Raw genomic sequence first — 21,337 nt, 5'->3', positions numbered from 1 at the left:
TAGTTGTTCATTTCATTGTGCATTATATACTCAGTTCTCATAAACTCTTTAGGAAAAGTTCTTCACATGCACATCAAGCACCATTTTTTATTTTTTATTTTAAAGAGGGTAAAACCAAACAGAACAAAGCAAGTCAGAGGAAAATAATGTAAGTGACACAGATTTCAAAGCAAGACAACAGGAGATCAATAGTGGCTACCATAATGTCTCTTGTTTTCTTCTAAACAGTTGTCTATCTTTATGCATAATGAATTCATACAAAACAAAATAGTATAAAACTGATCAAAACAGAATAATGAATGCATTATAGGCTTTCAAAATCAGACAACAGGAAAATCAATAGTGGCTGCCCTACTGTCTCTTGTCCTCTTCAAAATAGCTGTCCATATCTTCATATATGTTGAAGTTAAATAATACAAAACAAATTAAAACCACTCTAAACAAAGAATAAAAGCATTACTGGATTTCACAGCATGATGATGGGAAATCAGCAATGCATACCATAATGTCTCTTTTTCTTCAAAGTAGCTGTTCATTTCATCACGTATAATATAATTCTTACAAACTGTTTAGGAGAAGTTCTAGGTATGTATAAACCAACATGTTCATCTATCCTTTATGCATAGAGGGAAAAACAAAACAAAATAAATTACTAGAAAAACAAGAAACAAAAAAGACAAATAACAATAGCAAAGAGCCCAAAACAATGATGATATAGGCCTTCAAAACAAGGTGCTAGGAACGCAACTAAGGTTGTTATTTTACACAGTGATCTTCAAAAGAGCGCCTCAGATCAGCAGACACACACATGCAAAATTGATCCAATTCTATGAATGTTAACTATTTGTTTCAAGAAATAATAGAATTTATAGCACAATCATGTTAGCTATCTTGTGTTTATACAAATTTAGATATTTTTTCTTTTCCCTTCCTTTTTTTTTCTCCTTTTCCTGATATTATTTTTCCCCCTTTGAGCAGATTCTTGCCCTCCCACAGTATTTATTGAGGATTTTGTGTCTTATGTACTCTTACCATGTCTTACACTAAGGAGACAATACAGTATTTACACATGTGAGTTTGACATGTTTCACTTGTGAGTATGGTCTCATTCTGCACCTATTTACCTATAAAAACCTCAGTGTGAGCATGCTCTATAGCTGAGCAGGGCTCCTTTCTTACCTTTGCTTGGTTGGCTGCACTGCCTTCTTCCTTCATCGGAGTTTCCGGTGCTGTCCTGTACAGTGACTACTTGTCATCACACGTGGTGATGGGGTCTGAACTGTGACTGTCTGACCTGAAAGTGCTATGGGAAGCATACATCAGATTTTGAAGGGTTAATATTAAAAAGCATGACAAACGTCTCACTAATGACTTGTATTATTACATGTTGAAATGGTATGAAGTGATAGCATTAGGATATTTTAGAATGTGACAGAATTTTTCTTGTATCCTAATTTTGATAACCCTATATTTACATAAATCAGTGTGTGAGATACAATTCACATAATTACACAAAGAGTGAATTTTACTTTATTTTAAATTTTAAAAATTTAATTTAAATTTGTTTCATTTAACCTTATGGTCTCAAGATACATCCATTTTCCTAAAAATGATTCAAGTTTCTCTTTCTTTATGGCAAGTAGTACTCCACTTGTGTATCAGTCCTGCCTTTTTTTGTGTGTTTTCATCTGTTGATGAACATATAGGATGCTTCCAAGTCTTACCAATTAAGAATTGTGCTAATATAAACATGGATACACATGTATCGCTGTAATATGATGTCTTTAACTCTTCTAGGAAGATACATAGAAGAGGAATAGCTGTCTCAAATGGAATTTCTAGTTTTAACTTTTTTGGAGAATCTCTATAAGCTTTTATATCACATGGTTTCTTTCATATGAGAAACCCAAATTATAAATAAAGAGCAAAATAAAACATAGATAATAGTAAGTGGGGAGATAGAGCTGTCTCAAAGGAAAAGGAATTAAGGGATGGGGGGGGCTGGAGATTTAGCTCAGCAGCATAAGCGCCTGCCTTGCAAGCAGGCAGTCGTGAGTTGGATCCCTGGTACCGATAAAAAGGAAAAAGACAAAAAAAAAAAAAAAAAAAAAAAAAAAAAAGAGAGAGATGGAGGGAGGAGAGAGGATGAGAGGAGAAGGAAATGAGAACAGGAATTAAATCTATATGTATCAACCCTACACAAAGCAATCCAAACACGTACTAATAAAAATAAAAATTTAAAATTTAATTTCATTTGTTTGTTTTTACTTTTTGAATATGACTACAAATAAGCTTCAGATTGAAGCATGGTGACACACGTCTGTTATCCCACACTTGAGAGGCCGAGGCAGGAGGATTGCAGCCTGTTCGAGGAGCCAGGGCTACATAGTTAAGTTCAGGGCCTCTCTGAACTATTTAGCAAGACCTTGTCTCAAACTAATCGGAACTCAGACCAAACCAACAAAGAGTTTGTAAGTATTTACATTGTTATTTCTGTGGCATGGTACTGCTTCAGTGATTTGAAGTGACAAAGAAAGATCTGGAATGGTCTAAAGGTCTTGAGAGAAGGCCGAGGTAGAGAGAACTCCTACATGGAAGGAGACCCTCCGTGCAGCTGGAAGACCCTCCGTGTGACACTCCCCCTTCCATCCTTTATTGTACCGAGCCTAAGCCATGTTTTCTGATACGATAATTCCTTACAGTTTCTTTTCCTTGATAATGGAAAAGAAAGCCTACCTCTCAAGCTAAAAAGATTACTGTGGGATAGAATCATTAATGAAACTAGTCATTAATCATTAATGGCTTACTTGATTTGCAGGCAAAAAATTTCTTCATCAGACTTTTGATAATACCCTTATGATGGCTCTTCAGGTTCACAGTCTTATTGAATAGATTTGGTTTAAAAGTACTGATTAACTGAACTGTAGCTGCCCTAGAGGGAGGCTTCCAGGAGTATGCTGAGCCAACTCATTTGTGAGTTAAAGTTAGGAATGACAATAACCCTAATTGGAGTTAAGTCTAGGAGTATTATGAAGGGAGGTAAACAGGTAAATCTAACAAGATTCAAGTAAAATAGGGGTAAATCTTAAGTGGATTGTGAAGTTCAGCTATCCCCATGAACAGTCAGGCATATGTAGGCTAGCAGCCTTATATATAAACAAAGTCTCGGGCCTTTTGCTTGGTAAAACTCAGCACAAGTCACCATTGATGTGGTGGCAGGAAAGTGCTTTCAGTCTGCAGTGGTGTTTATCAGTGTGTAACACCAAGGCTTGGGATTTTTTCTTTCTGTCCTCTTTACACTTAGAAACTTACAGTTAGTTCCTCGAAGAAGGTGATGGACAAACTGGTACACATTCAGAGAAAGAGAGGAGAGCAGTATGATAAAAGAATTGGCACCAATAATGAAATAAACGGGGGTATTCACCCTGGGCCAGAGGTGAGTCATGGCGAGGTTGAAAGGGAGGTCACAAGAGTGGCCTTCGCGTAACTCAGTGCTATGACATTAAAGAGGAATTAAACTTGCTTTGTAAAGTCTTAAGAATCAGTGAAAAGAATTGGCGAGGTAGTGGTGGGAGATTTAAATTCCAGTGTAAGGACACACTATTTAGGAGTTCGGGTGAACTCTCGCAATGAGTCACTTCTCCAGAGTCTTCTCTAAAACCGTTCCTGAACCCTACCTTTTTTTTTAAAGTTCTTTCATCTTGGTATTTCCACAGGATTCTGGTCTGACACTTTCATGCTTAGATTTTCAGTAAGTAGTCATTTAACGTAGCAACTGATAATGATAATTTGAATTGTTTCTTTGAAACTGTTTTCTTGACAGTTGCTTAAAGTCTGAGATAGCAGGAATGTTTCACTGGTGAAGAGTCAGAAGAGGAGCCTGTGGACAGGCGTGACGTCTTCTGTGACTGGGGAGCGGGGCGTAGAGTCTACTTGCCAGTCTGGGGACTGGATCTCCTGGGATGAAGCTGGTACTTGCCGAACAGTGTCACCTGCTTGGACCTGGAATGCCTGTAATTTTGTGTGTGTGTCATATGATGAAGCATGAAAGGAACTTTTTCCCCCTTGATTTTACTGTTACCGTCTGGAAATTTTCAGGGAGTAATGCAAAATAAAACCTGAAACTCCCATTTGGTGGTTAGGTGGTTATACTACTTCTGGACATTCTAGGTATTTTGTTTCTTTTCTTTTTCTTTTTTTTTAAACTCACCTTGTATCACCTAAGCTTCTATTTTTACTTCTTTGTTCTCCTGCCTACTCTTCCTTTTTATGAAAAGTTTGAAGTAAGCCGTATCGAGTAATCTGCACTCAGTGCATCATCTTCTCCAGGGTGAAATAAAGGGAATGCGATGTTATTGCTCTTCTCCAGGATTTGTGTTGGTCTTTACTCCACCCTCTCTGCCTTGAGGTCAGGTGTTACGTTTTCTACTTCCTGTATAACTCCCCAGGTGTCGAGTGTGCACATCTGTGCCTGGTGGGTTTTTAATAACGTTCCTGACTGATTTACTGACTGTTCTCTATAGCAAGAAAACAATGCTACAGTTTATTTCAAAGAGAATATTGAGCATCACAGCAAAATATTTTAAGAGTTCTTTGAGGCTGAGGATATAATTTGAGAAATTCTGAAAGATAATACTATAAGATTCTGAGAGATATTTAAATTCCCTTTCTTTTGTTTGAAAATAGTCTGTTATGTTTGTAGTACATATAATAGAGTAAGCATAATATATTTATTTTTGGACACATAATACCATTTCCCTACTCTGTCATTCTCAAAAGACCTTTTGCTGAGGGGATGACAATTCATCACATCTGTTAGGATTCTCTGGAGGAACAGAATCAATAGGATATGTATACATAAAAATGCATAAAGAGCCAGGGATTTAGCTCAGCAGTGTGAGCACCTGTCTGGCAAGGGCGAGGTCGTGAGGTTGTGAGTTCGATCCGCGGTACCTCCCGCCAAATGCATAGAGATTTATTGAACACCTTACAGGACCAGAGAGTGGAGAGTCCACAGTGGCCATCTCTGTACTGGAGCATCCAGTAGCTGCCCAGCCCAAGAAGATGGAAGCCACAGAATAAGAGGCATGAAGGATGCAGCCCTAGTCACTGCCAAAGGCCTGCAAGCTCACTGCAGTCACTGGTATAAGTCTGCACTGGCAGGTTAAAGAAACTAAACATCGATGTCCAAAACAGCAAAGGCTACAACTCCTCTTCCCTTCTGTAGTCTGTCCAGGCTCCAAGGCTGTTGGTTGGTGCCACCAACAACTGGAGTGAGTCCTTTTCCCTGTTTGCTGGCCTGCATATCAATTGTTTACGGACACATTTAGAGCTATCTATTATTGATCTGTTAGGTGTCTCTCAATCCATTCGAGTTTACATATCATGATTAATGGGTATGCAGCATTACTTTTTAAAAATACTTTGTGCTGAGAGTTTTTGGCTGCCTTAAATTTTTTTTTAAAGTCAAGTGAAACTTTAAAATGCGTGCTTACTATTCCTAGAACCCTTCTTTAAATTGATATATTTGGGGAAATTCTTAAAAGATAGAAATTTTTATGTGCATTTATTTTATAAAAATATTCTTTAAAAAACACCCATTACAGAATTCTTTTAAATGTAAGATTATCCAACTTGCATTTTAAGATGATTTTATTTGTAAAAAATAAATTTACTTACAATCACAGTAAATGCTTTGTAGTTTTTTAATGTTTAAGATCAGATTTCTTAAAATGGGGCAATTCTTTTGCAACAGATTAAAAAAACAGTTTTACTGAATATAATTTACATACCAACAATTCATCCTTCAAATAAAATATACAATTCAGTGATTTTTGGTATAGTCACAAAGTTGTACAACCATCAACACTAATTCCAGATATTTCCACTGCTAGAAAAAAAGAAAACTAGTCAGTTGGCATTTCCGCTTGTTCCCTCCATCTCCAGGTCCTGCCAATTGTTAGTGTACTTTCTTTCTTTTTTTTTTTTTGTCTTTTTGAGACAGGGTCTCACTATGCATTTCAGGCTGACCTTGAGTTCACTTTGTGGCCTAGGCTGGTCTTGAACTCCAAGGAGCCTCCTGCCTCAGCCTGCTGAGTGTGGGATTAAAGGTGTGTGCCACTACACCTGGCTTATACTTTCTGTATCTATGGTTTTACATGTGCTGGACATTTCATATAAATGGAACCATACAATGGTAATACAATAAGTGACTTTTTTTTTACATTTATCATAGGCTTTCAAAGTTTATCTACATGGTAGCATGTATAAGTACTTTTATTTTCTTAATTATGGTTGAATATTTTGCAGTGTGTGTATGATCAACTTTATGCATTCATCAGTTGATGGACATTAATTATTTATAGTTTTTGACTCTTGTGAATAATACTGCTATAAACATTCATGTAGAAGTTTTTTTTTGAACATTTGAAATACAGTATTTTCATTTCTTTTGAGTATATACCTCAGTGAAATTGGAATGTCAACAGTAACTCTATGTTTAATTCTTTGAGGACCTGCCAGACTAGTTTTGGAAAGCAGCTACATCATTTCATACCCCCACTAGTAGTGTGTAGGTTACCAGTTCCTCCAAATTCTCACCAGTGCCTGCTACTATCTGTCTTTTTGACTATGGAGGTTATTTTCTTTCAGGACTTGGAATACTTCACTCCAAGTTCTTCTTGATTTGATGGTTTGTGTTGAGAAGTCTATTGTGATTCCGATGGGTTTTCCTTTATAGGTGATCTGTTTCTTTTCTCTGACAGCTTTTAATATTCTGTTCTTGTGTTGAATTTCTGGGATCTTGATTATTGTATGTCTAGGCGTAGATCTATTTTGGTTATAGCTGGCTGGAGTTTTGTATGGTCTCATTTATCTGAATATCATTTCCTTTTCTTATGCTTGGGGAGTTTTCTTTAATTATTTCTCTAAATAGACTTTGCATCATTTGTGTTTACCCCTGCTTCTTCACTCACATTTTTTAGTCTTAAGCTATAGATCCTCTTGTCTAGCCTTTGTGTCATCACTTCCCAGGTCCTTGTTATTTTTAAGAGATCTTTCCTTTTGTGATTGCAAGCTGTAAACCTGTCTTCAAGATTTGATAGCCTATCTTTAGTTTCTTTCAAGCAGTTTTGCCAGCTTTCCATGGAGTTTTTAGTTTCCTGGTAATCTCTTTGAATCTGTTTCGTGTATTCTAAATTTTTTTATATTCTTCATTGAAGGTTTCCCTCCTTCTCCATGCTCCTCTATTCTTTCATGTGTGTCTTCTTGAGAGGTGCTTAGCAATTCTTTTATTATGTTTCTTATATCTTCCTTTACTTACAGTATTTGTGTTTTAAGTTCTTTTATATCTTCATGGAGTTGTTTCTTTATGACAGTTGCTGTTACTTCGGAAACTGCAGGTGTGCGACTCGCGATGTCTTCCGTGTTTACCTCTCCTGGACCAGGACTGCTTGGGTTGGAGGCCAGCGACTGCCTTTTGCTTCTTCCTCTTGTCATGTTCCTGGTTTCTTCCAGAGAAGTGGGTAGCGGGGACCCTGGCACTTCCTGTATTGGTTATAAGTGCTCCAAAGCGTGTTGGCTAGGTATTTCTGCTGTTTGCTGCTTTTGCGAATCTGCTGGTGACTACTGGAGTGTAAGCAGGGGCGGGAAGGCTGGTTAACCACAGGGAGTCTTCACCAAGTTAGTGTGTGCCAGGTGGGGAGGGTTAGCTAGGGTAGCTTTAGGGAAACCTCAGCGTTGGCTGTTGGACCGCGCACAGGCAGGGCTCAGTCTAAGCAGTTTCCATCAGTCTGCTCTACACCGGGCGTGGCTGGACGAAGCGGGCCGCAGTTCTGGTTCTGGGCTTATCCTGCCCGACTCCAAAACGGGGCTTGGCCGATGGCCCACTCCTGGGGCGGACTGAGTCCCCCGCACTCACCGCCGGCCGGTGGGGCTCTCCGGTCTGCCCCCCTCCGCCACTCACCCCATCCCCGCTGAGGCTTTGCCCTGGCCTGCCACCGCTTCACTGTGACTCTGTCTCTGATTTCGCTGGCGCCTCTCGCACGGTGGGACCAGCGCCGGTGAAAGTGCCTTTGGCTGCCGCCTTCTGTTTAAGTTTTCCTTTCCTTTTCTTTTTAAAAAAATTTTCTCTGTGTGCTTTGATTCTTACTTTATTTTAGTCTACCTGGGTCAAGGGGACCCTCTTCTTTCTGTCTTGTCTTGCCCACGAGGCTACATTCCAGCATCTGGACTGTTTCTCTCAGAGCGGCTGTTTACTCTGCTGCTTACTGTTCCGTCATCTTCATAAATACCCTCAACTTTATTGTTTTGCATGTGGTTATCCAATATCAGCATGATTGGTAGAAAAAAAGATGTTTTGGGGGAAACAACTTCAAAGAATCAGCAACTGGGATCTCATCTTATTCAAAAGCTTTTGCATAGCAAAAGAAGTCACAAACAGAGTGAGAAACTCAGAGTGAGAAAAATTTTTAGCCAATTGTGTCTCAGAGAAAGGACTTCTATCTAGAACATATAAAGAATTGAAAAACATCAGACCTCTCAGATTCAGTAAAAAAAGGACATGTGAGGTAAATACATACTTCTCAGATGAAGAAAAACAAATGGCAAATAAATATATGAAAAAATCTTCAACATTATTGGTCATTCAAGATTTGCAGATTAGAACAGCACTTAGATTCTATGTCACTCCAGAAAGAATGGCTGTTGTTAAGAAATCAACCAATCACAAGTGCTTGGAGGGACTGTGGGGAAAAAGGAACCTTTCTGCACTAAGGATGAGACTGTAGCCTGGTAAACTACTGTGGAAATTCCTAAGAAAACTAGGATTACAAGTCTCATTTGTTTCAGCTATTTCCCTTCTGTGTATCCTCTCAGAAGAATTAAAATAGCATAGCGCAGAGATACATGTGTACCCATATTTAGAGCAATACAATTGGTAATAGCTAAGTCTTTGAAACATCCCAAATGCCCATCACCTGAGGAATGGATAAGAAAGATATGGTATTTTTTATACAATGGGCTACTATTCAGCCATAAAGGAGAGTAAACTTGAGACTTGGGTAAGGGTAAAAGGATGCAACTTGAGACCATACTCATAAGTGAAATAAATCAGACTCGGGCTGAGGATTTAGCTCAGTGGCTCAAGTGCCTGCCTGGTAAGTGCAAGGTTGTGAATTTGATCCCTGTTAAAAAAAAAAAAAAGAAGAGAGAGTGTGAACTCAAACTCATAAGTATTGTATTGTCTCCCTGGTGTGAGAAAACTAAAAAGGTATAAAGTGTACAGTAGATCCTGTGAAGTGGGAAGAAATGATTCAGAGGGAAAAAGGAACTAGGACGGGTAAAAGGGGAGAGGACAGTAGGGAAAAAGAAAAAATGCAAATCAGTTATAGTATTAGTGTCTCTTAATTCACTAAAAAGGAAGGTTTGTGCTCATATTGATTGGATAAATTTTTTTTCAGTTGGAGAAATTTTTCTGCCCATAACTTTTTAAAACATTCTTATAAAGTATGTGGTTCAGGTTCTTATTTTCAAGTTGGTAACTATTCACATATAAAAAAACCCTTAAAGGTATGGCCAAGGGAATTTGCTTAAAATGAAGTTGTTTAGAGGGCCACTTCACAACCTGCAGGACTGTGCAGGGTCTTTCTGGACACGGTGCTCACATGGCTCCTGGCAGAATCAGGTGTGCCCATGTCTTGTACCCTGAGCAACTTCAAAGATAACAACATGCAATGTATTAACTATTATTTTATATTATTTTGCTATGAAATTTTGTTTTACCATTTTTCCATAAAATAAGAATAAGCAAAGATGCTACATTATTGTGCGAACAATATCCAGAACTTTTTCAACTTACAAAGTTGAGATTTAATACCATTAAACAAACATTCCCCATTCTGCACTCTCCCCCTCTGCTGCAAACACCATTCTTTTGTCTATCTCCATGAATTTAACTAGTGTAGATACCTTATGTAAGCAGAGACAGTTGTGATCATGTTTTATGCTCGCTAATTCTGACATTGCAATGCCTAGCACATAGAGATTTAGGACTCAACTAAGAACTAAAGCCTAAATCTTTAAACTTGGATATCATGTGAATATTACTATTTGAATAGTAAAACTAATTGGACTAAAAAAGCAGTATGGTCTGCATGCATGCAGAGGTCGTGTGCATGCACATGAATACACAGACCCTTACACAATCCAATATGTGTGTTAGACTGGTGATAAACTTGACTGCTTATTACCACTAACAGGAGTAAATAGGGGTGAAAAGAAAAGAGTTAAAGAGGGGCCAGAAAAGAAATGTAGGAGTACTTAAAACACAGATTTGCTCATGAGACTTTGAAATTTGTGTTATGTTTAAGAACACTACTATAACTACTACAAGTAGTGTTCCTATTACATAGGAGTTTTTATTGTATGCCAGGTGCTATACTAGGCATGCTGTGATGTCAGCACTATTATATCCCCTTTTTCCTTGTGAAGAAATGGAAGTCTAAAGAGGTCAAAAGTTGCTCAAGATCTCTGAGCTAATAAATAAAGTACTTTGTGGATATAAATAAAAAATTTCTTTTGGATTCCAAGCCATGTGTTTTTTCCATTATACCAAAGGTATATATGTTTAACTTTTACAAGGCAGGAGCTGTGTTTATACAGAGTCAGTCTTTAGTAAGGCCTTCTTAATTAGCAGGAAGTGATTGCACAGTAATGTTTCTTATAAAAGTAACCAGCGTGTACTTTAGATGGAGCTGCATCTTGGTTACTTTTCTTGTTGCTGAGACAAAATACCAGATCCTCACAAGTTAAAGGAGGAAAGTAGTAGGCTCATCATAGAGGTTTTAGTTCACAGTCAGTTAGCAGTTGCATGGCAGAGGGCATCACAGAAGTCAGCCCTTGCAAGCAGACAGGAGACAGCAAAGCAGCAGCAGCAAGCCTGACTCTCCGTTTTATCCCTCCCAGGGTGCCAGTCTTTTGGGTGGTGCCATCCACAGCCAGGGGGGGCCTTCTGTTAGCCATACCTAGAGCTAAGCTAAACAATTCGGTGGGCTGATTTAGTAATCATACACCCTTCATGCCAGCATCCCACAATTTAACCCTGATTTACGCACCCTAAATCCAGGCACTTCCCAAAACTCCCAGTATGCGCGCATTAGGTTTTGGGTCATCTCTATCTAGCCATAACAAGCTGCTTCTACTCTTCTACTTGGGAATTTATATTCATAGCATATTCTATTTTTTGAACTGCTTGTTGTGAATGTTGATTTAAAAAAGTGTATCTGTTCTTCTTTTTATTTGTAGAATTATTCAGAATTTTCCAAAATTTTAAAAGCTAAATATAAATTAAAGTTTTGGGATACATTTTCCAGAGTGTTCATGTGTTAGTAAGGAACTAAGAGTGGCCTGCCATTCTCTTTTACTTTAGGGGATATCATCTTCAATGCCCAGTATCCAGAGCTGCCACCTGATTTTATCTTTGGAGAGGATGCCGAATTCCTACCAGACCCGTTGGCTCTGCATGTGAGTACTGCAGACTTGTTTAAAAGATCTTTGGTGAAGAAATAAAATTGGCTTTTGATAACTAACAGATAAATTTGTTAAACATTTAAGTTTTTTTTTCTTCCCTAAGTTTCTTTTCTTTGTCCTGTGAAATAAATTGCAGTGTTACTTTCAGGCTATTTTGAATTAGTGGAAACTTCCTAGCACGTTGGTTGAAATAGCTTTGCTTCAATTTAAGAAGACATGTTGAAAACATTTTCTTTGTCTCAGTGTGATACTTCATGTTCTGCAGTCAGTTTTATAATGTTTACAAACACTTCATCACAGGGCTGTTGGGAATGTTTCCTGGCTTTTTAAGAGGCCTTTTTTTCTGTATGGAAGTGAAAGTGGCAAATTTGGACTTGAATCCGCATTATCTCAGTATCATCAGAAGGGTGAAGACCGGATTCAGTGTTCTTTATTAAGACTGAAACCTTTGTAGCTGAGTGAAATGTCTCTGGAATTAAAGCAGGGGTACTCACCACTAGGGGAAAAGGTATCGATGCTTGTCAAAACACATGCAGTTATGAAAGCTGTGTGTTCTGCATGGCTGATGGAGAAAAACATGTGCCGTTTGTTTAAATGATTTTTACCAGACAGAATGTCTGTTTTCTTCCCTGCTAAAATCTGAGTTTACAGCAATTTCTGTACGCAAAGGGGTTTAAATTTTGTTTAAAGCTGTGTTCTTAGTTTTGTTTCTGGAAAAGTTTCATCTCGTTAAAGTTGTGCAATTGAGTTTTGTATGACTTTGAAATCTTTGTCTCTTCCACCCTCTTATAAAAGAGGATATATTAACTCAGACCTAAAAAATTATCTTAAATTGTAGAACACAGATGTGAAAATGCTCTTGCCAAGTGCAGGATTGGTTTGTTTTAAAGATTTTAAGTGTGTATGAGCAGTTCATTAGATGTTTTAAAAGGCTGTAGGTGCCATGGGTTATCTATTCAACCCATACGAATGTCGAGATGCTTACTTGGAGAAGATGAGGTGGAGGTGTAGACCTCTTCTGTGTCAAATTTGCCCAGTTGAGGAAAGCATATGCTAGATACCAGAAATTTATAGGCTAAAGGCCTCCAGAATTTAAAGAAGGTAGCCAAAGAAAGCTTTGCAGTTGTAGGTAAGATTGTTATTTGTGAAAGAATGGAGAACAAAATGAAAGATGTGGTAGAGAGTATTTCAGGTAGGAGAATTGTAAAATGAAGAAACTATGATTTGTGTAATGTATTTCAGATGAAAGTACTGACGGATTTGCTGAGATAGAAATTAATACAGGAAAGGGCTAGAAGATAGGCATGGTGGTGCATGCTTCTAATCCTAGCACTCTGGAAGGCTGAGGCAGGAGGTCTGCAAGTTTGAGCCTAACCTTGATTACTACAGACACTTACATAGACCCTTTCTCAAAAATACAAAGTAAAAAAGGGCTGGGGCTGTTTCTCAGTGTTAACATGCTAGATTCAATCTCCAGAAAACAGTAGCAGTGATAACATGGCGAGAAAAGGCTGGATAAATTGGGACAAGCCTGCAGTAGACTGAAGAAAATGATAAAAGGGAAATTGTTCCAACGCATGTATCAATCTAATGATTAAGGGCAGATTGAAGACCAGAATTGATGATTGTTGCAAAAAGCTGGCACAGAGAGAAGAGGCTTTGTTTGAGCTGAGGTGGTAACAGAAGGACACCATGGAGGGCAGGATAAGAAATGCTTGTTTAGAAACTCCTCCCCCTTTTCTTCTTACTCCCGCTTCTTCTGTTACTCCTCCTCCTCCTCATTCTCCTCTACTTTTGAATTATATTTGCAATTTGTAGTACATATCTTACAGTATTGGCAAGTATTGTGACAACAGAATTTAAGAGCTAGAAAAGACCTTAGGATTCCTCTTTTCCATTTGTCTAATTTAGTGCTACAGAAATTGATAACAGATTTATATAACTATTTCAGAACTGATACTATAATTCTGTTTCTTTGATGTTTCATTCTTCAGTGTTGCTATCACAAGTTCTTTTGTGCAATTAGCTTAAAAAGAACAGACACACACACACACACACACACACACACACACACACACACACACGATCAGAGCACTAGATTTAAGAGAAAGATTGGAAGTCTAGAGGAACATTTTCTCTTTAGTGGTAAGTAATCCAGGTCCCAAATAGGCTTACCCATGGTGTCTTCATGGATTGGGGCCTGGGTAACCCCAGATAAGCAACTAGAGTGCACCCTGCACTACCCAATTGATGTCCAGATAGCTCTGGAGGTTGCACTTTAATATCTGTCTGGTTAAAATATCAGAACAGAATAAACTCTAAGGCCTGATCCCCAGAAGACGTTTTCCTGAGCACAGCTTGCCTCTGAAGCACGTTAACATCTTACGGTGTAGGCTTCGAATTCCATTCAGACGTTTTCCTGCTTTCTTGAATTGCTCAGAGCGCTGTCAACCAACAACCTGACTCATCTACAGAATGTTCCGAATGAAGAAGTGCGTATTTCATCACCCATGCAATGGAAAGCAGAATGCCTGGCTGCCTCAGATTTTTCTACCCAAGCCTAATTACAGACAGGGATAAATGTGTACCCTTAGAATCCGAAGTGCAGTTCAAACACATCCATTGTTTCTTGAAGTTTCTGGATACTATTTTAAATCCATGAAAATTTGCATTTTATTCCATAATATATCTGTATCTGAAAATATAAATATTTGAGCAAAATAACAAACTCCCCAATGTGCCCAGTTCTAGCAATACAGTTTTAGAGAATGTGTGTGATGTTTTATTTATTCAGTTTATATAAACCTGCTCCAAAGAAGAGGATTTGAAGATTTTAAGTAAGGGAAGCCCAAAAAGTGAAGCCACCACTTTCTAAACTCAGATTTTTTTGTTCAGGGAGGTAAATTCCATTAAGTACCATCAGATTGTCAGTTGAATGTGAAATACTAGATAAATACCAGATGTAGCAATAGATTATCTCATAGATTCCAGAAAATCATACAGTTGTTGACTGAGGATCATGATGGCTCAGTGGTTTCCTAGTTCTACACATTCATTATGATAATTTTGGAATTCTGTGGAAAATATAGCTTCCTAGAACCCACTGGACCTAGAACTAGAGGCTTTGGGGTTCTCGGGCCTGTTGAATTACGCTATTTTTATGTATTGGTTTGTGAACTGCTCCTGGGAATCATGGACTGAATTATGTTTTATAGGAACATCTAACAGAGGGCTGTTTGCTTTTGCTTAACATTATTTCCAGTGAAGCATCATTTTTCTACTTTCGAGACAGGTCTAATTTTTTTAAAAATAATAGTTTTCTTAGGACTTAATTTATGTAACACATAATTTATCTATTTAAAGCTATAATTCAGTTGTTTAGTATAGTCACTATATTGTGCAACTGACCACAGATTTAGAACATTGTCATTATGCCCACAAGAACCTTTAACCCATTAGAATCATTGTGCTCTCTTTCCCACCTAGGGAACAACCGATCTGTATTCTGTCTCTATGAGTTTGCCTCTTGTGGATATTTCCTATTAATGGAATGTTATCTTTTATGACGGTTTTCATTTAGCATGTTTTTCCTATAATATGTATCAATTTACTGTTTATTGCCAAATAATACTCCATTTATAAGTGTGTACCATGTTTACCTATTGGTCAAGAGATGGACATTTGCATTGTTTCCTTGCTTTGGTTGTTTAATCAATTACTGTTTTATGTAGACATTTTTATTTCGTTTCTCTTGGATATATTCCTTAGGAGGGGAATTGCAGGACCAAATCACAACTCTGTGTTTCAGTGTTTCAAGAACTTCCGGATCTACCTTCAGAAGTAGTTGTACCATTTTGTATCCCAACTAGCAGTAATTTATGTGTTCCGATTTCTTTGTGTCCTCCTCAGCACTTGTGTCTTTTAATGATAGCTCTCACTAATGTAAGAAATGATATTTTACTGTGGTTTTGATTTGTTTCCTTGATGACTAATGACATTGAGCATTTTTTCATGTGCTTATTAGCCAATTGTGTCTCTTCACTGGAGGAATATCTCTTCAAACCCTTGAATTATTTGTGGTTTTAAAACTGAGTTACAAGTTCTTAATAAATTCTCTGTAAAAGCCTTTTACCAGATACATATTTTATTGGTTTCTCCTATCCTACACATTGCCCTTTTTTTAAAAAAGGTAGTATCCTTTAGATGACAAAAAATTTAGAATTTTGAGAAAGTCCAATTTATCTGTTTTTTTTTTTTGTGTGTGTGTGTGTGTGTACTTTTGGCTTTATATATAAGAAACTATTCTATAATACAAGATTATAAAGACTTATTCTTATGCTTTCCTTGAAAAGTTTTATAATTTTTGTTGTTGCATGTAGGCCTTTGATCTTTTAAAATTTTTGTATGTGATGTGAGGTTGGCACCCAGTTTAATTGTTTTGGAAACTGGATATCCAGATGTCCTGGCACATCTCTCCATTGAATTTTCTTGGAATTTTTGTTGAACCTCAATTGTGAAGGTGAGAACTCTCAATTCCATTTCATTGATTAGTATGCCTATATTTACATTGAGGTAGATTTATAATGAGTTTTGAAATTGAGAAGGGTGAATTTTACAATTTTGTTCTTTTCAAGATTGGTTTGACCTTTTTATGGCCCACGTGACTTGTATTTCCTCAGCGGTTTTGGGGTCATCTTGTAAATGTCTACAAAGATTCCAGCTGGGCTTTTGGTAGGATTTGTGTTGAACCCTTAGTGAGGTGGTGGTGAATCTGTAACCCCGTTTGTATCCTTGAAAGCTCTAAAAGTTTCATTGTCCTCATTCTAGATTTTGCCTAAAGATTTTGCCATCTTAATGACATGAAGAGTTCCTCTAGTCAAGAATATGAAATGTCTTTCTGTTTATTTCAGGTCTCTGTAATTTTCTTTCAACAGCATGTCATTCCTTCCCAGGTATGAATTTTGCACTCACTTACTCTTTTTTTTTTTTTAAAGACAGGGTCTCCCCATGTAGTTCAGGCTGGTCTTGAACTTACTATGTAGTCTAGGCTGGTTACCAAGTCATGGTGATCTGCCTGCCTCTGCTTCCCAAGTGCTGGGAGTACAAGTGTGCACCCTAATGCTGGCATGATACTTATTCTTTTTGATGTTGTTCTAAATGCAATTGTTTTAATTTCATTTTCACCTTTGTATTATTGCTATATAGAAATAGTTGATTTTTTGTATATTGATCTTGGATCTTACAACTTTATAGCTCTAACTTTTAATATGGAGTTTTTCTTTCTAGTGAGCAAAAATCTTTTTAGATATATATTCTTTATTTTTTGAGGTAAGTCTGTTTGCAGAAGCTGGATTACTATATATTTTGATACTTAGATTTGATTATAAAATGATGACATTGCTTTTTCTTTGAGCTCATAACTGAACTTGAAGCATTTTCTTAGAAATAAAATCAGTATTGCAGTAAGCTCGTAGTATTTCTGAAAGCTACTTTTGAAGTTAACACTTTTAAATTCTAGCAGATTTCCTTTATTGTTTTGCATCACATGTACTAATAGTTCATCAACTATTTAAACCAACGTTAATTGAGTGTTGATGTAGGGCTGTAGTTGATGGAGATGAGGCTTGTGTTGTCGTGTGTCCTCTGGGCAGTAGGCTAGACATAGATATTTATTCAGTGTGTGAGATGATCATGTAGGCATACATACAGCGATAGCAGAAGGAACAGTTAATTGGGATTGGTGGTGATCATGGAAGGGTTTTTAGACAACAACATGAAAATCTGTTTGGAACTATTTTTTAGGACCACTTAGTGCCGATTGTTGATTTGAGAGGTTGTTATTTAGCAAGCGTTTTGCTATTTGCACTTTAGCTGTGACCCTCATATCCTAAACAGTTTCTAATTAAGAGGTATTCCTGCAGTGTAAGTTAATTTGTTAGTGGTTATTCTTTTACAGTTGCCCTATTGTACTTGTCAGACTGTTTCATGTGTTGTATTATGAGTGAAGTGTTGACTTACTGGTGCCCTCCTTTCAAATCAACAAAAGACAAATTGAGAAAAATCTTGTCTGTTGGTACTTAATTGATCTTATAGTACATGTCTAATGTTAAGTAATATGGAAGTTGACCTCATGGAGACTCAATTCTGGGAAGAAAGATGTAAATATATGAAAACAAACAGACGTAAGTGCTATGCGGCAGCACTGTGGAGTAGTTGTAGTGTTTTAACATGCACTGTATTAGATGAGGTCAAGGATGCTCAGTGACCAGGCAGAGGCTCCACTATAACGAGACAGGGAACCGACTGGAGATTGGAATTGTGGGATTAAATTCATCTTGAAGAAGTTGGAACTGTGCTGTGCCCTAAGTGACAGGCAGGTTATTCTATGTCTCTCACTCCAAGAAAAGGGTTGCTTTTCTTGCCCCCGTTGGTTTCTGACCCGTGGTCCTGGCTGACTGCTGTCCGGCCACAAGGCCTCCAGACATTTCTACACACACTCCCGCGTTAGGGCCTTTTTCCACGTGCTGTCCCCATTTTCATTCATGCTCCCTGTTACCTGAATGGCTTGCTCCCTTCCTTTCTTCAGATGTCTTTGTGTCAGAGGAGCCTTTGCTGGTACCCTGTACAAAGCCACAACTCCTTTCCCTTTCGTTACTCTCTCCCTTTGCCTTGTTCTATGATTTTTATTGCACTTGCCAGCATTTGATGATTTCGAGGTGCATATTTATGTGATGTTATTGTTTGGATCTCAAATGCCTCTCAAAGCCCATGAAGTTAAGGCTTGGTCCTCAGAGTGGTGGTGGCTGTTGAAAGATAGTGGGAACTTTAGGAAGTGAGGCCTAGCAGAAGTTGACCGTTTGGGGTATGTCCTTAGGGAGACAGTAGAACCCCTCTCTCTTTGCTTCCTAGCCGTCACAAGGTGAGCAGGCAGCTTTCCTCCATGCGAGTTGCCCCTATGATGTTCTCCCTGGATATAAGCACCAAGTGATGGGGGCCAAGTGGCTAGAGACTGAAACCTCTGAAACCATGAGCAGAATAAATCTTTCTTCCTGGTAAGCTGTTTATCTAAACCAGGTATTTTGTTATGGCAACTGAGAATTGACAAGCACATTTGGTGTTTTTCTCTGCTAGGATGATCAACTGTTCTTATTTGCCCAGGACTGAAGATTTGGAGGATTCAGGACATTCAGTGTTAAAATAATACAGTCTCAAGCAAGATGGGATAGTGGGTCACCCTTTGCTTGTTATCAGCTAGAAATAGAGAATGGAATTGTTTTGTTCACTACTATTGTCCAGAAGAGAGTCTGGTATAAGAGGTGCACAGTACATTCTTATTGAATGAACATTTTTTAAAAAGTTTCTTCATCCATAAGGGACTTGCTGGTTTCCAGGATGAGAAAATGTACTTTAGATTTAAGTTTTAAAACAGTAGAAAAAACTTCAGAGTCGGAAAAATTTAAGAGATAGAAATCAGTTAAGAGAACCTCCAAAACAATGATTTTGGCCTCTGTTTTGCAACACTCTGTGGTATGCTCAGCTCCTCAAAGGATATTTTGAAATTTTTTCCTTGCAAAGTAATAATGGTAATTCACTTTAATTCAAAATAGAGTTGCATAAAGGAGGAAGGCTGTACCATAAATTTAAACAAGAAGAATGTGTTGCAATTATAGTAAGACTGGAAACCACTGTTATCTGACTTTCTGGTGAAAACAGTGGGGATGATTTTGTGTTTAGGTTAAGCTCTGTAGGGTAGTGAAACTAAAGTTCCTGTGGCTCTTCCCCATGGTGGTTAGAGCCTTTGTTGACTGTTCTCTCCTTGCACAGACTGTGAATGTACCTGTCACTCTTCCTCTGCTCTTTACTGTGCTCCCTGCAGAAGGACACCTTTTGAATGGATCATTGCAGAGTGGTTCCCTTTTCTGTGTAAATGAGATTCAAAAATGCTGCAGTGCCCCGAGCTGAAGTGGATTGCATGTTATACTACTGAAAAATGCCATCTAGATGTGTGTGTTCCTATTCCTAGATACTTCTAAGTGCCTTGTCCCACACCACATTTTAAAGTAGAATACACTCCCATTTTAAAATTTCTACCTCATTCGTTGTTTGAGACCTGTAGAAGACTTATGTTTACCTCTCAAGCTAGGCAGAGTGCTCGTGACAGATAAATAAGAGGATTTTAGCATCAGGTGTTAAGGGTGAGGGTAGAGGTGTGTGTAGAGGTACTGTGGGAATATGGAGAGGGCCGTTTTCCCAGAGCCATGCATATATGCTGAGTGTCAGGGCCTTAGAAACATACTTTTTCTTATTTATGAATAGTTCATATTTTAGTGTAACTATTATTGATGAATAACGAGCACACCGAAGATTATGTAATTCCTAAGTGTTTATCATGGTAAATTTGAAAAAGTAAACACACCCATGTAACTAGGGCATAGATGAAGAAACAGAGCGTTTCCAGCGTCCAGGAGCCCCACGCCTGCCTCTTCTGTGTCTGCCATGCCTCGCCCAGGAGTAATCTACTGTGCTGACTTAGGTATCCCCGTTCTAAACTTCTTTTTATCTTCATAAAATGGAGTCAAGCGGATGTACTTGGGTGTCTGGCATTTTTATTCAACATTTATTTATGAGCTTCACCTATATAGAGTTTTTGGTTTCTGTTATTCACGCTCAGCACTGATGGTATTCCATTGTATGAGTATATCAGAATTTATTTATGTATCTACTGTTGAATGTCAGTTGGATTATTTTCAGTTTTTTTGCTATCATGAAGAGTATTACTGTTAATATTGTTGTACATGTCTTGGTGACTGTATGTGATGTATGCGCAGCTGGAGCGGCTGCTGGTGGCCTCCAAGGTGCTGGCAGGAGGGGCCTTTGAGTAGGAAGGTACAGTGATCAGGCTGAGGGTGGGCACCGCTGGGTCTCCTGCATACTCCTGGCAGCCTCACCAAGATGTGTACCAGCTGTTCCCGCTGTTGTGCCTGTGTCACCCTGTTGAGAAGCTGGACACTGTATCAGCTGGCAAAGGAAACTGTGTGCACAGCCCAGCCCACTTTGAGAACAGCGTAGACAGGAGAGGACTGGCGGATGGAGACGTACACGAGTGAGCGGCACAATTATGCAGTACCAAGCGTGTCTTCCAGCTTACTACTTTCTTCTCTTAGATTTCTCTAATGAATTGTTAAGTTTGGATAATATATCCTTTGATTCTACAACTTAATTTTATACAATTGTGTTTCTTTTTTATTTTCTGATTTTCTGGTGGATTTCATTGTTTTTCATTCATGTTCTACATAGATTTCTCTTTTTTTTTTTTGCACATGTTAATCATATTTATTTTTAAGGCCTTCTGAGCTAATATCTGAAATATCCTTAGGTCTGTTCATTTTGTCTGGTTTTTGGTTATCAGCAACATGACTGTGTTTTTGGTGTTTTGAATAGTTTCAAGTGAATATCAGCTATTCAGCCAGATAGGTCCATAGGTCAGGCTGAGCTTGAGGGTCAGTGGTAGAGTATAAGCTCAGCACACATAAGGCCTGGATTTAGCCCAGCACAAAAACGAAACTGAAAAGCAGCAGAAGCTCCAGGTGGGAGGACACTTATCTCCCATGATGGGTACCTCGGCTGATCAGCTCACTCCAGCAAAGATGTTTGTTGAATTGAGGAGTTGAGTGAGCCTGGTTTATGGCTTTGGGAAGGCCACTTCTGTTCCTGAAATAGCTCTCTCCTGTTGTACATGGGAGCGTGTAGTGATCAGTGCTCTTAGACAGTTTAGAAGTGTCTTAGCTCATAACATATTTAAAAACTGAAT

The 21,337-nt window shown here is 38.2% G+C and overlaps 1 protein-coding gene across 7 annotated transcripts in view; it reads left to right on the top strand.

Annotated features, from left to right (window-relative positions):
* Babam2 (BRISC and BRCA1 A complex member 2) overlaps nt 1–21,337 on the top strand; it is a 383,627-nt gene that overhangs the window by 90,318 nt on the left and 271,972 nt on the right. For all 7 annotated transcript variants that reach the window (XR_010040993.1, XM_063230452.1, XM_063230445.1 and 4 more), the window contains exon 4: nt 11,426–11,520. Coding sequence is in view for 6 of the 7 variants with exons in the window: in XM_063230452.1 (XP_063086522.1) it covers nt 11,426–11,520 (95 nt within the window). In the remaining variant the exon portion in view is untranslated. The remainder of the gene's footprint in view (nt 1–11,425; nt 11,521–21,337) is intronic.

The sequence above is a fragment of the Cavia porcellus genome, unplaced genomic scaffold, assembly GCF_034190915.1.
Source record: "Cavia porcellus strain 051 isolate PalLab524CR breed Dunkin Hartley unplaced genomic scaffold, mCavPor4.1 scaffold_1, whole genome shotgun sequence".
NCBI classification, from domain to species: Eukaryota; Metazoa; Chordata; class Mammalia; order Rodentia; family Caviidae; genus Cavia; species Cavia porcellus.
The sequence above is the reverse complement of the archived record's forward strand: the minus strand, read 5'-3'. Positions and strand labels throughout refer to the sequence as shown.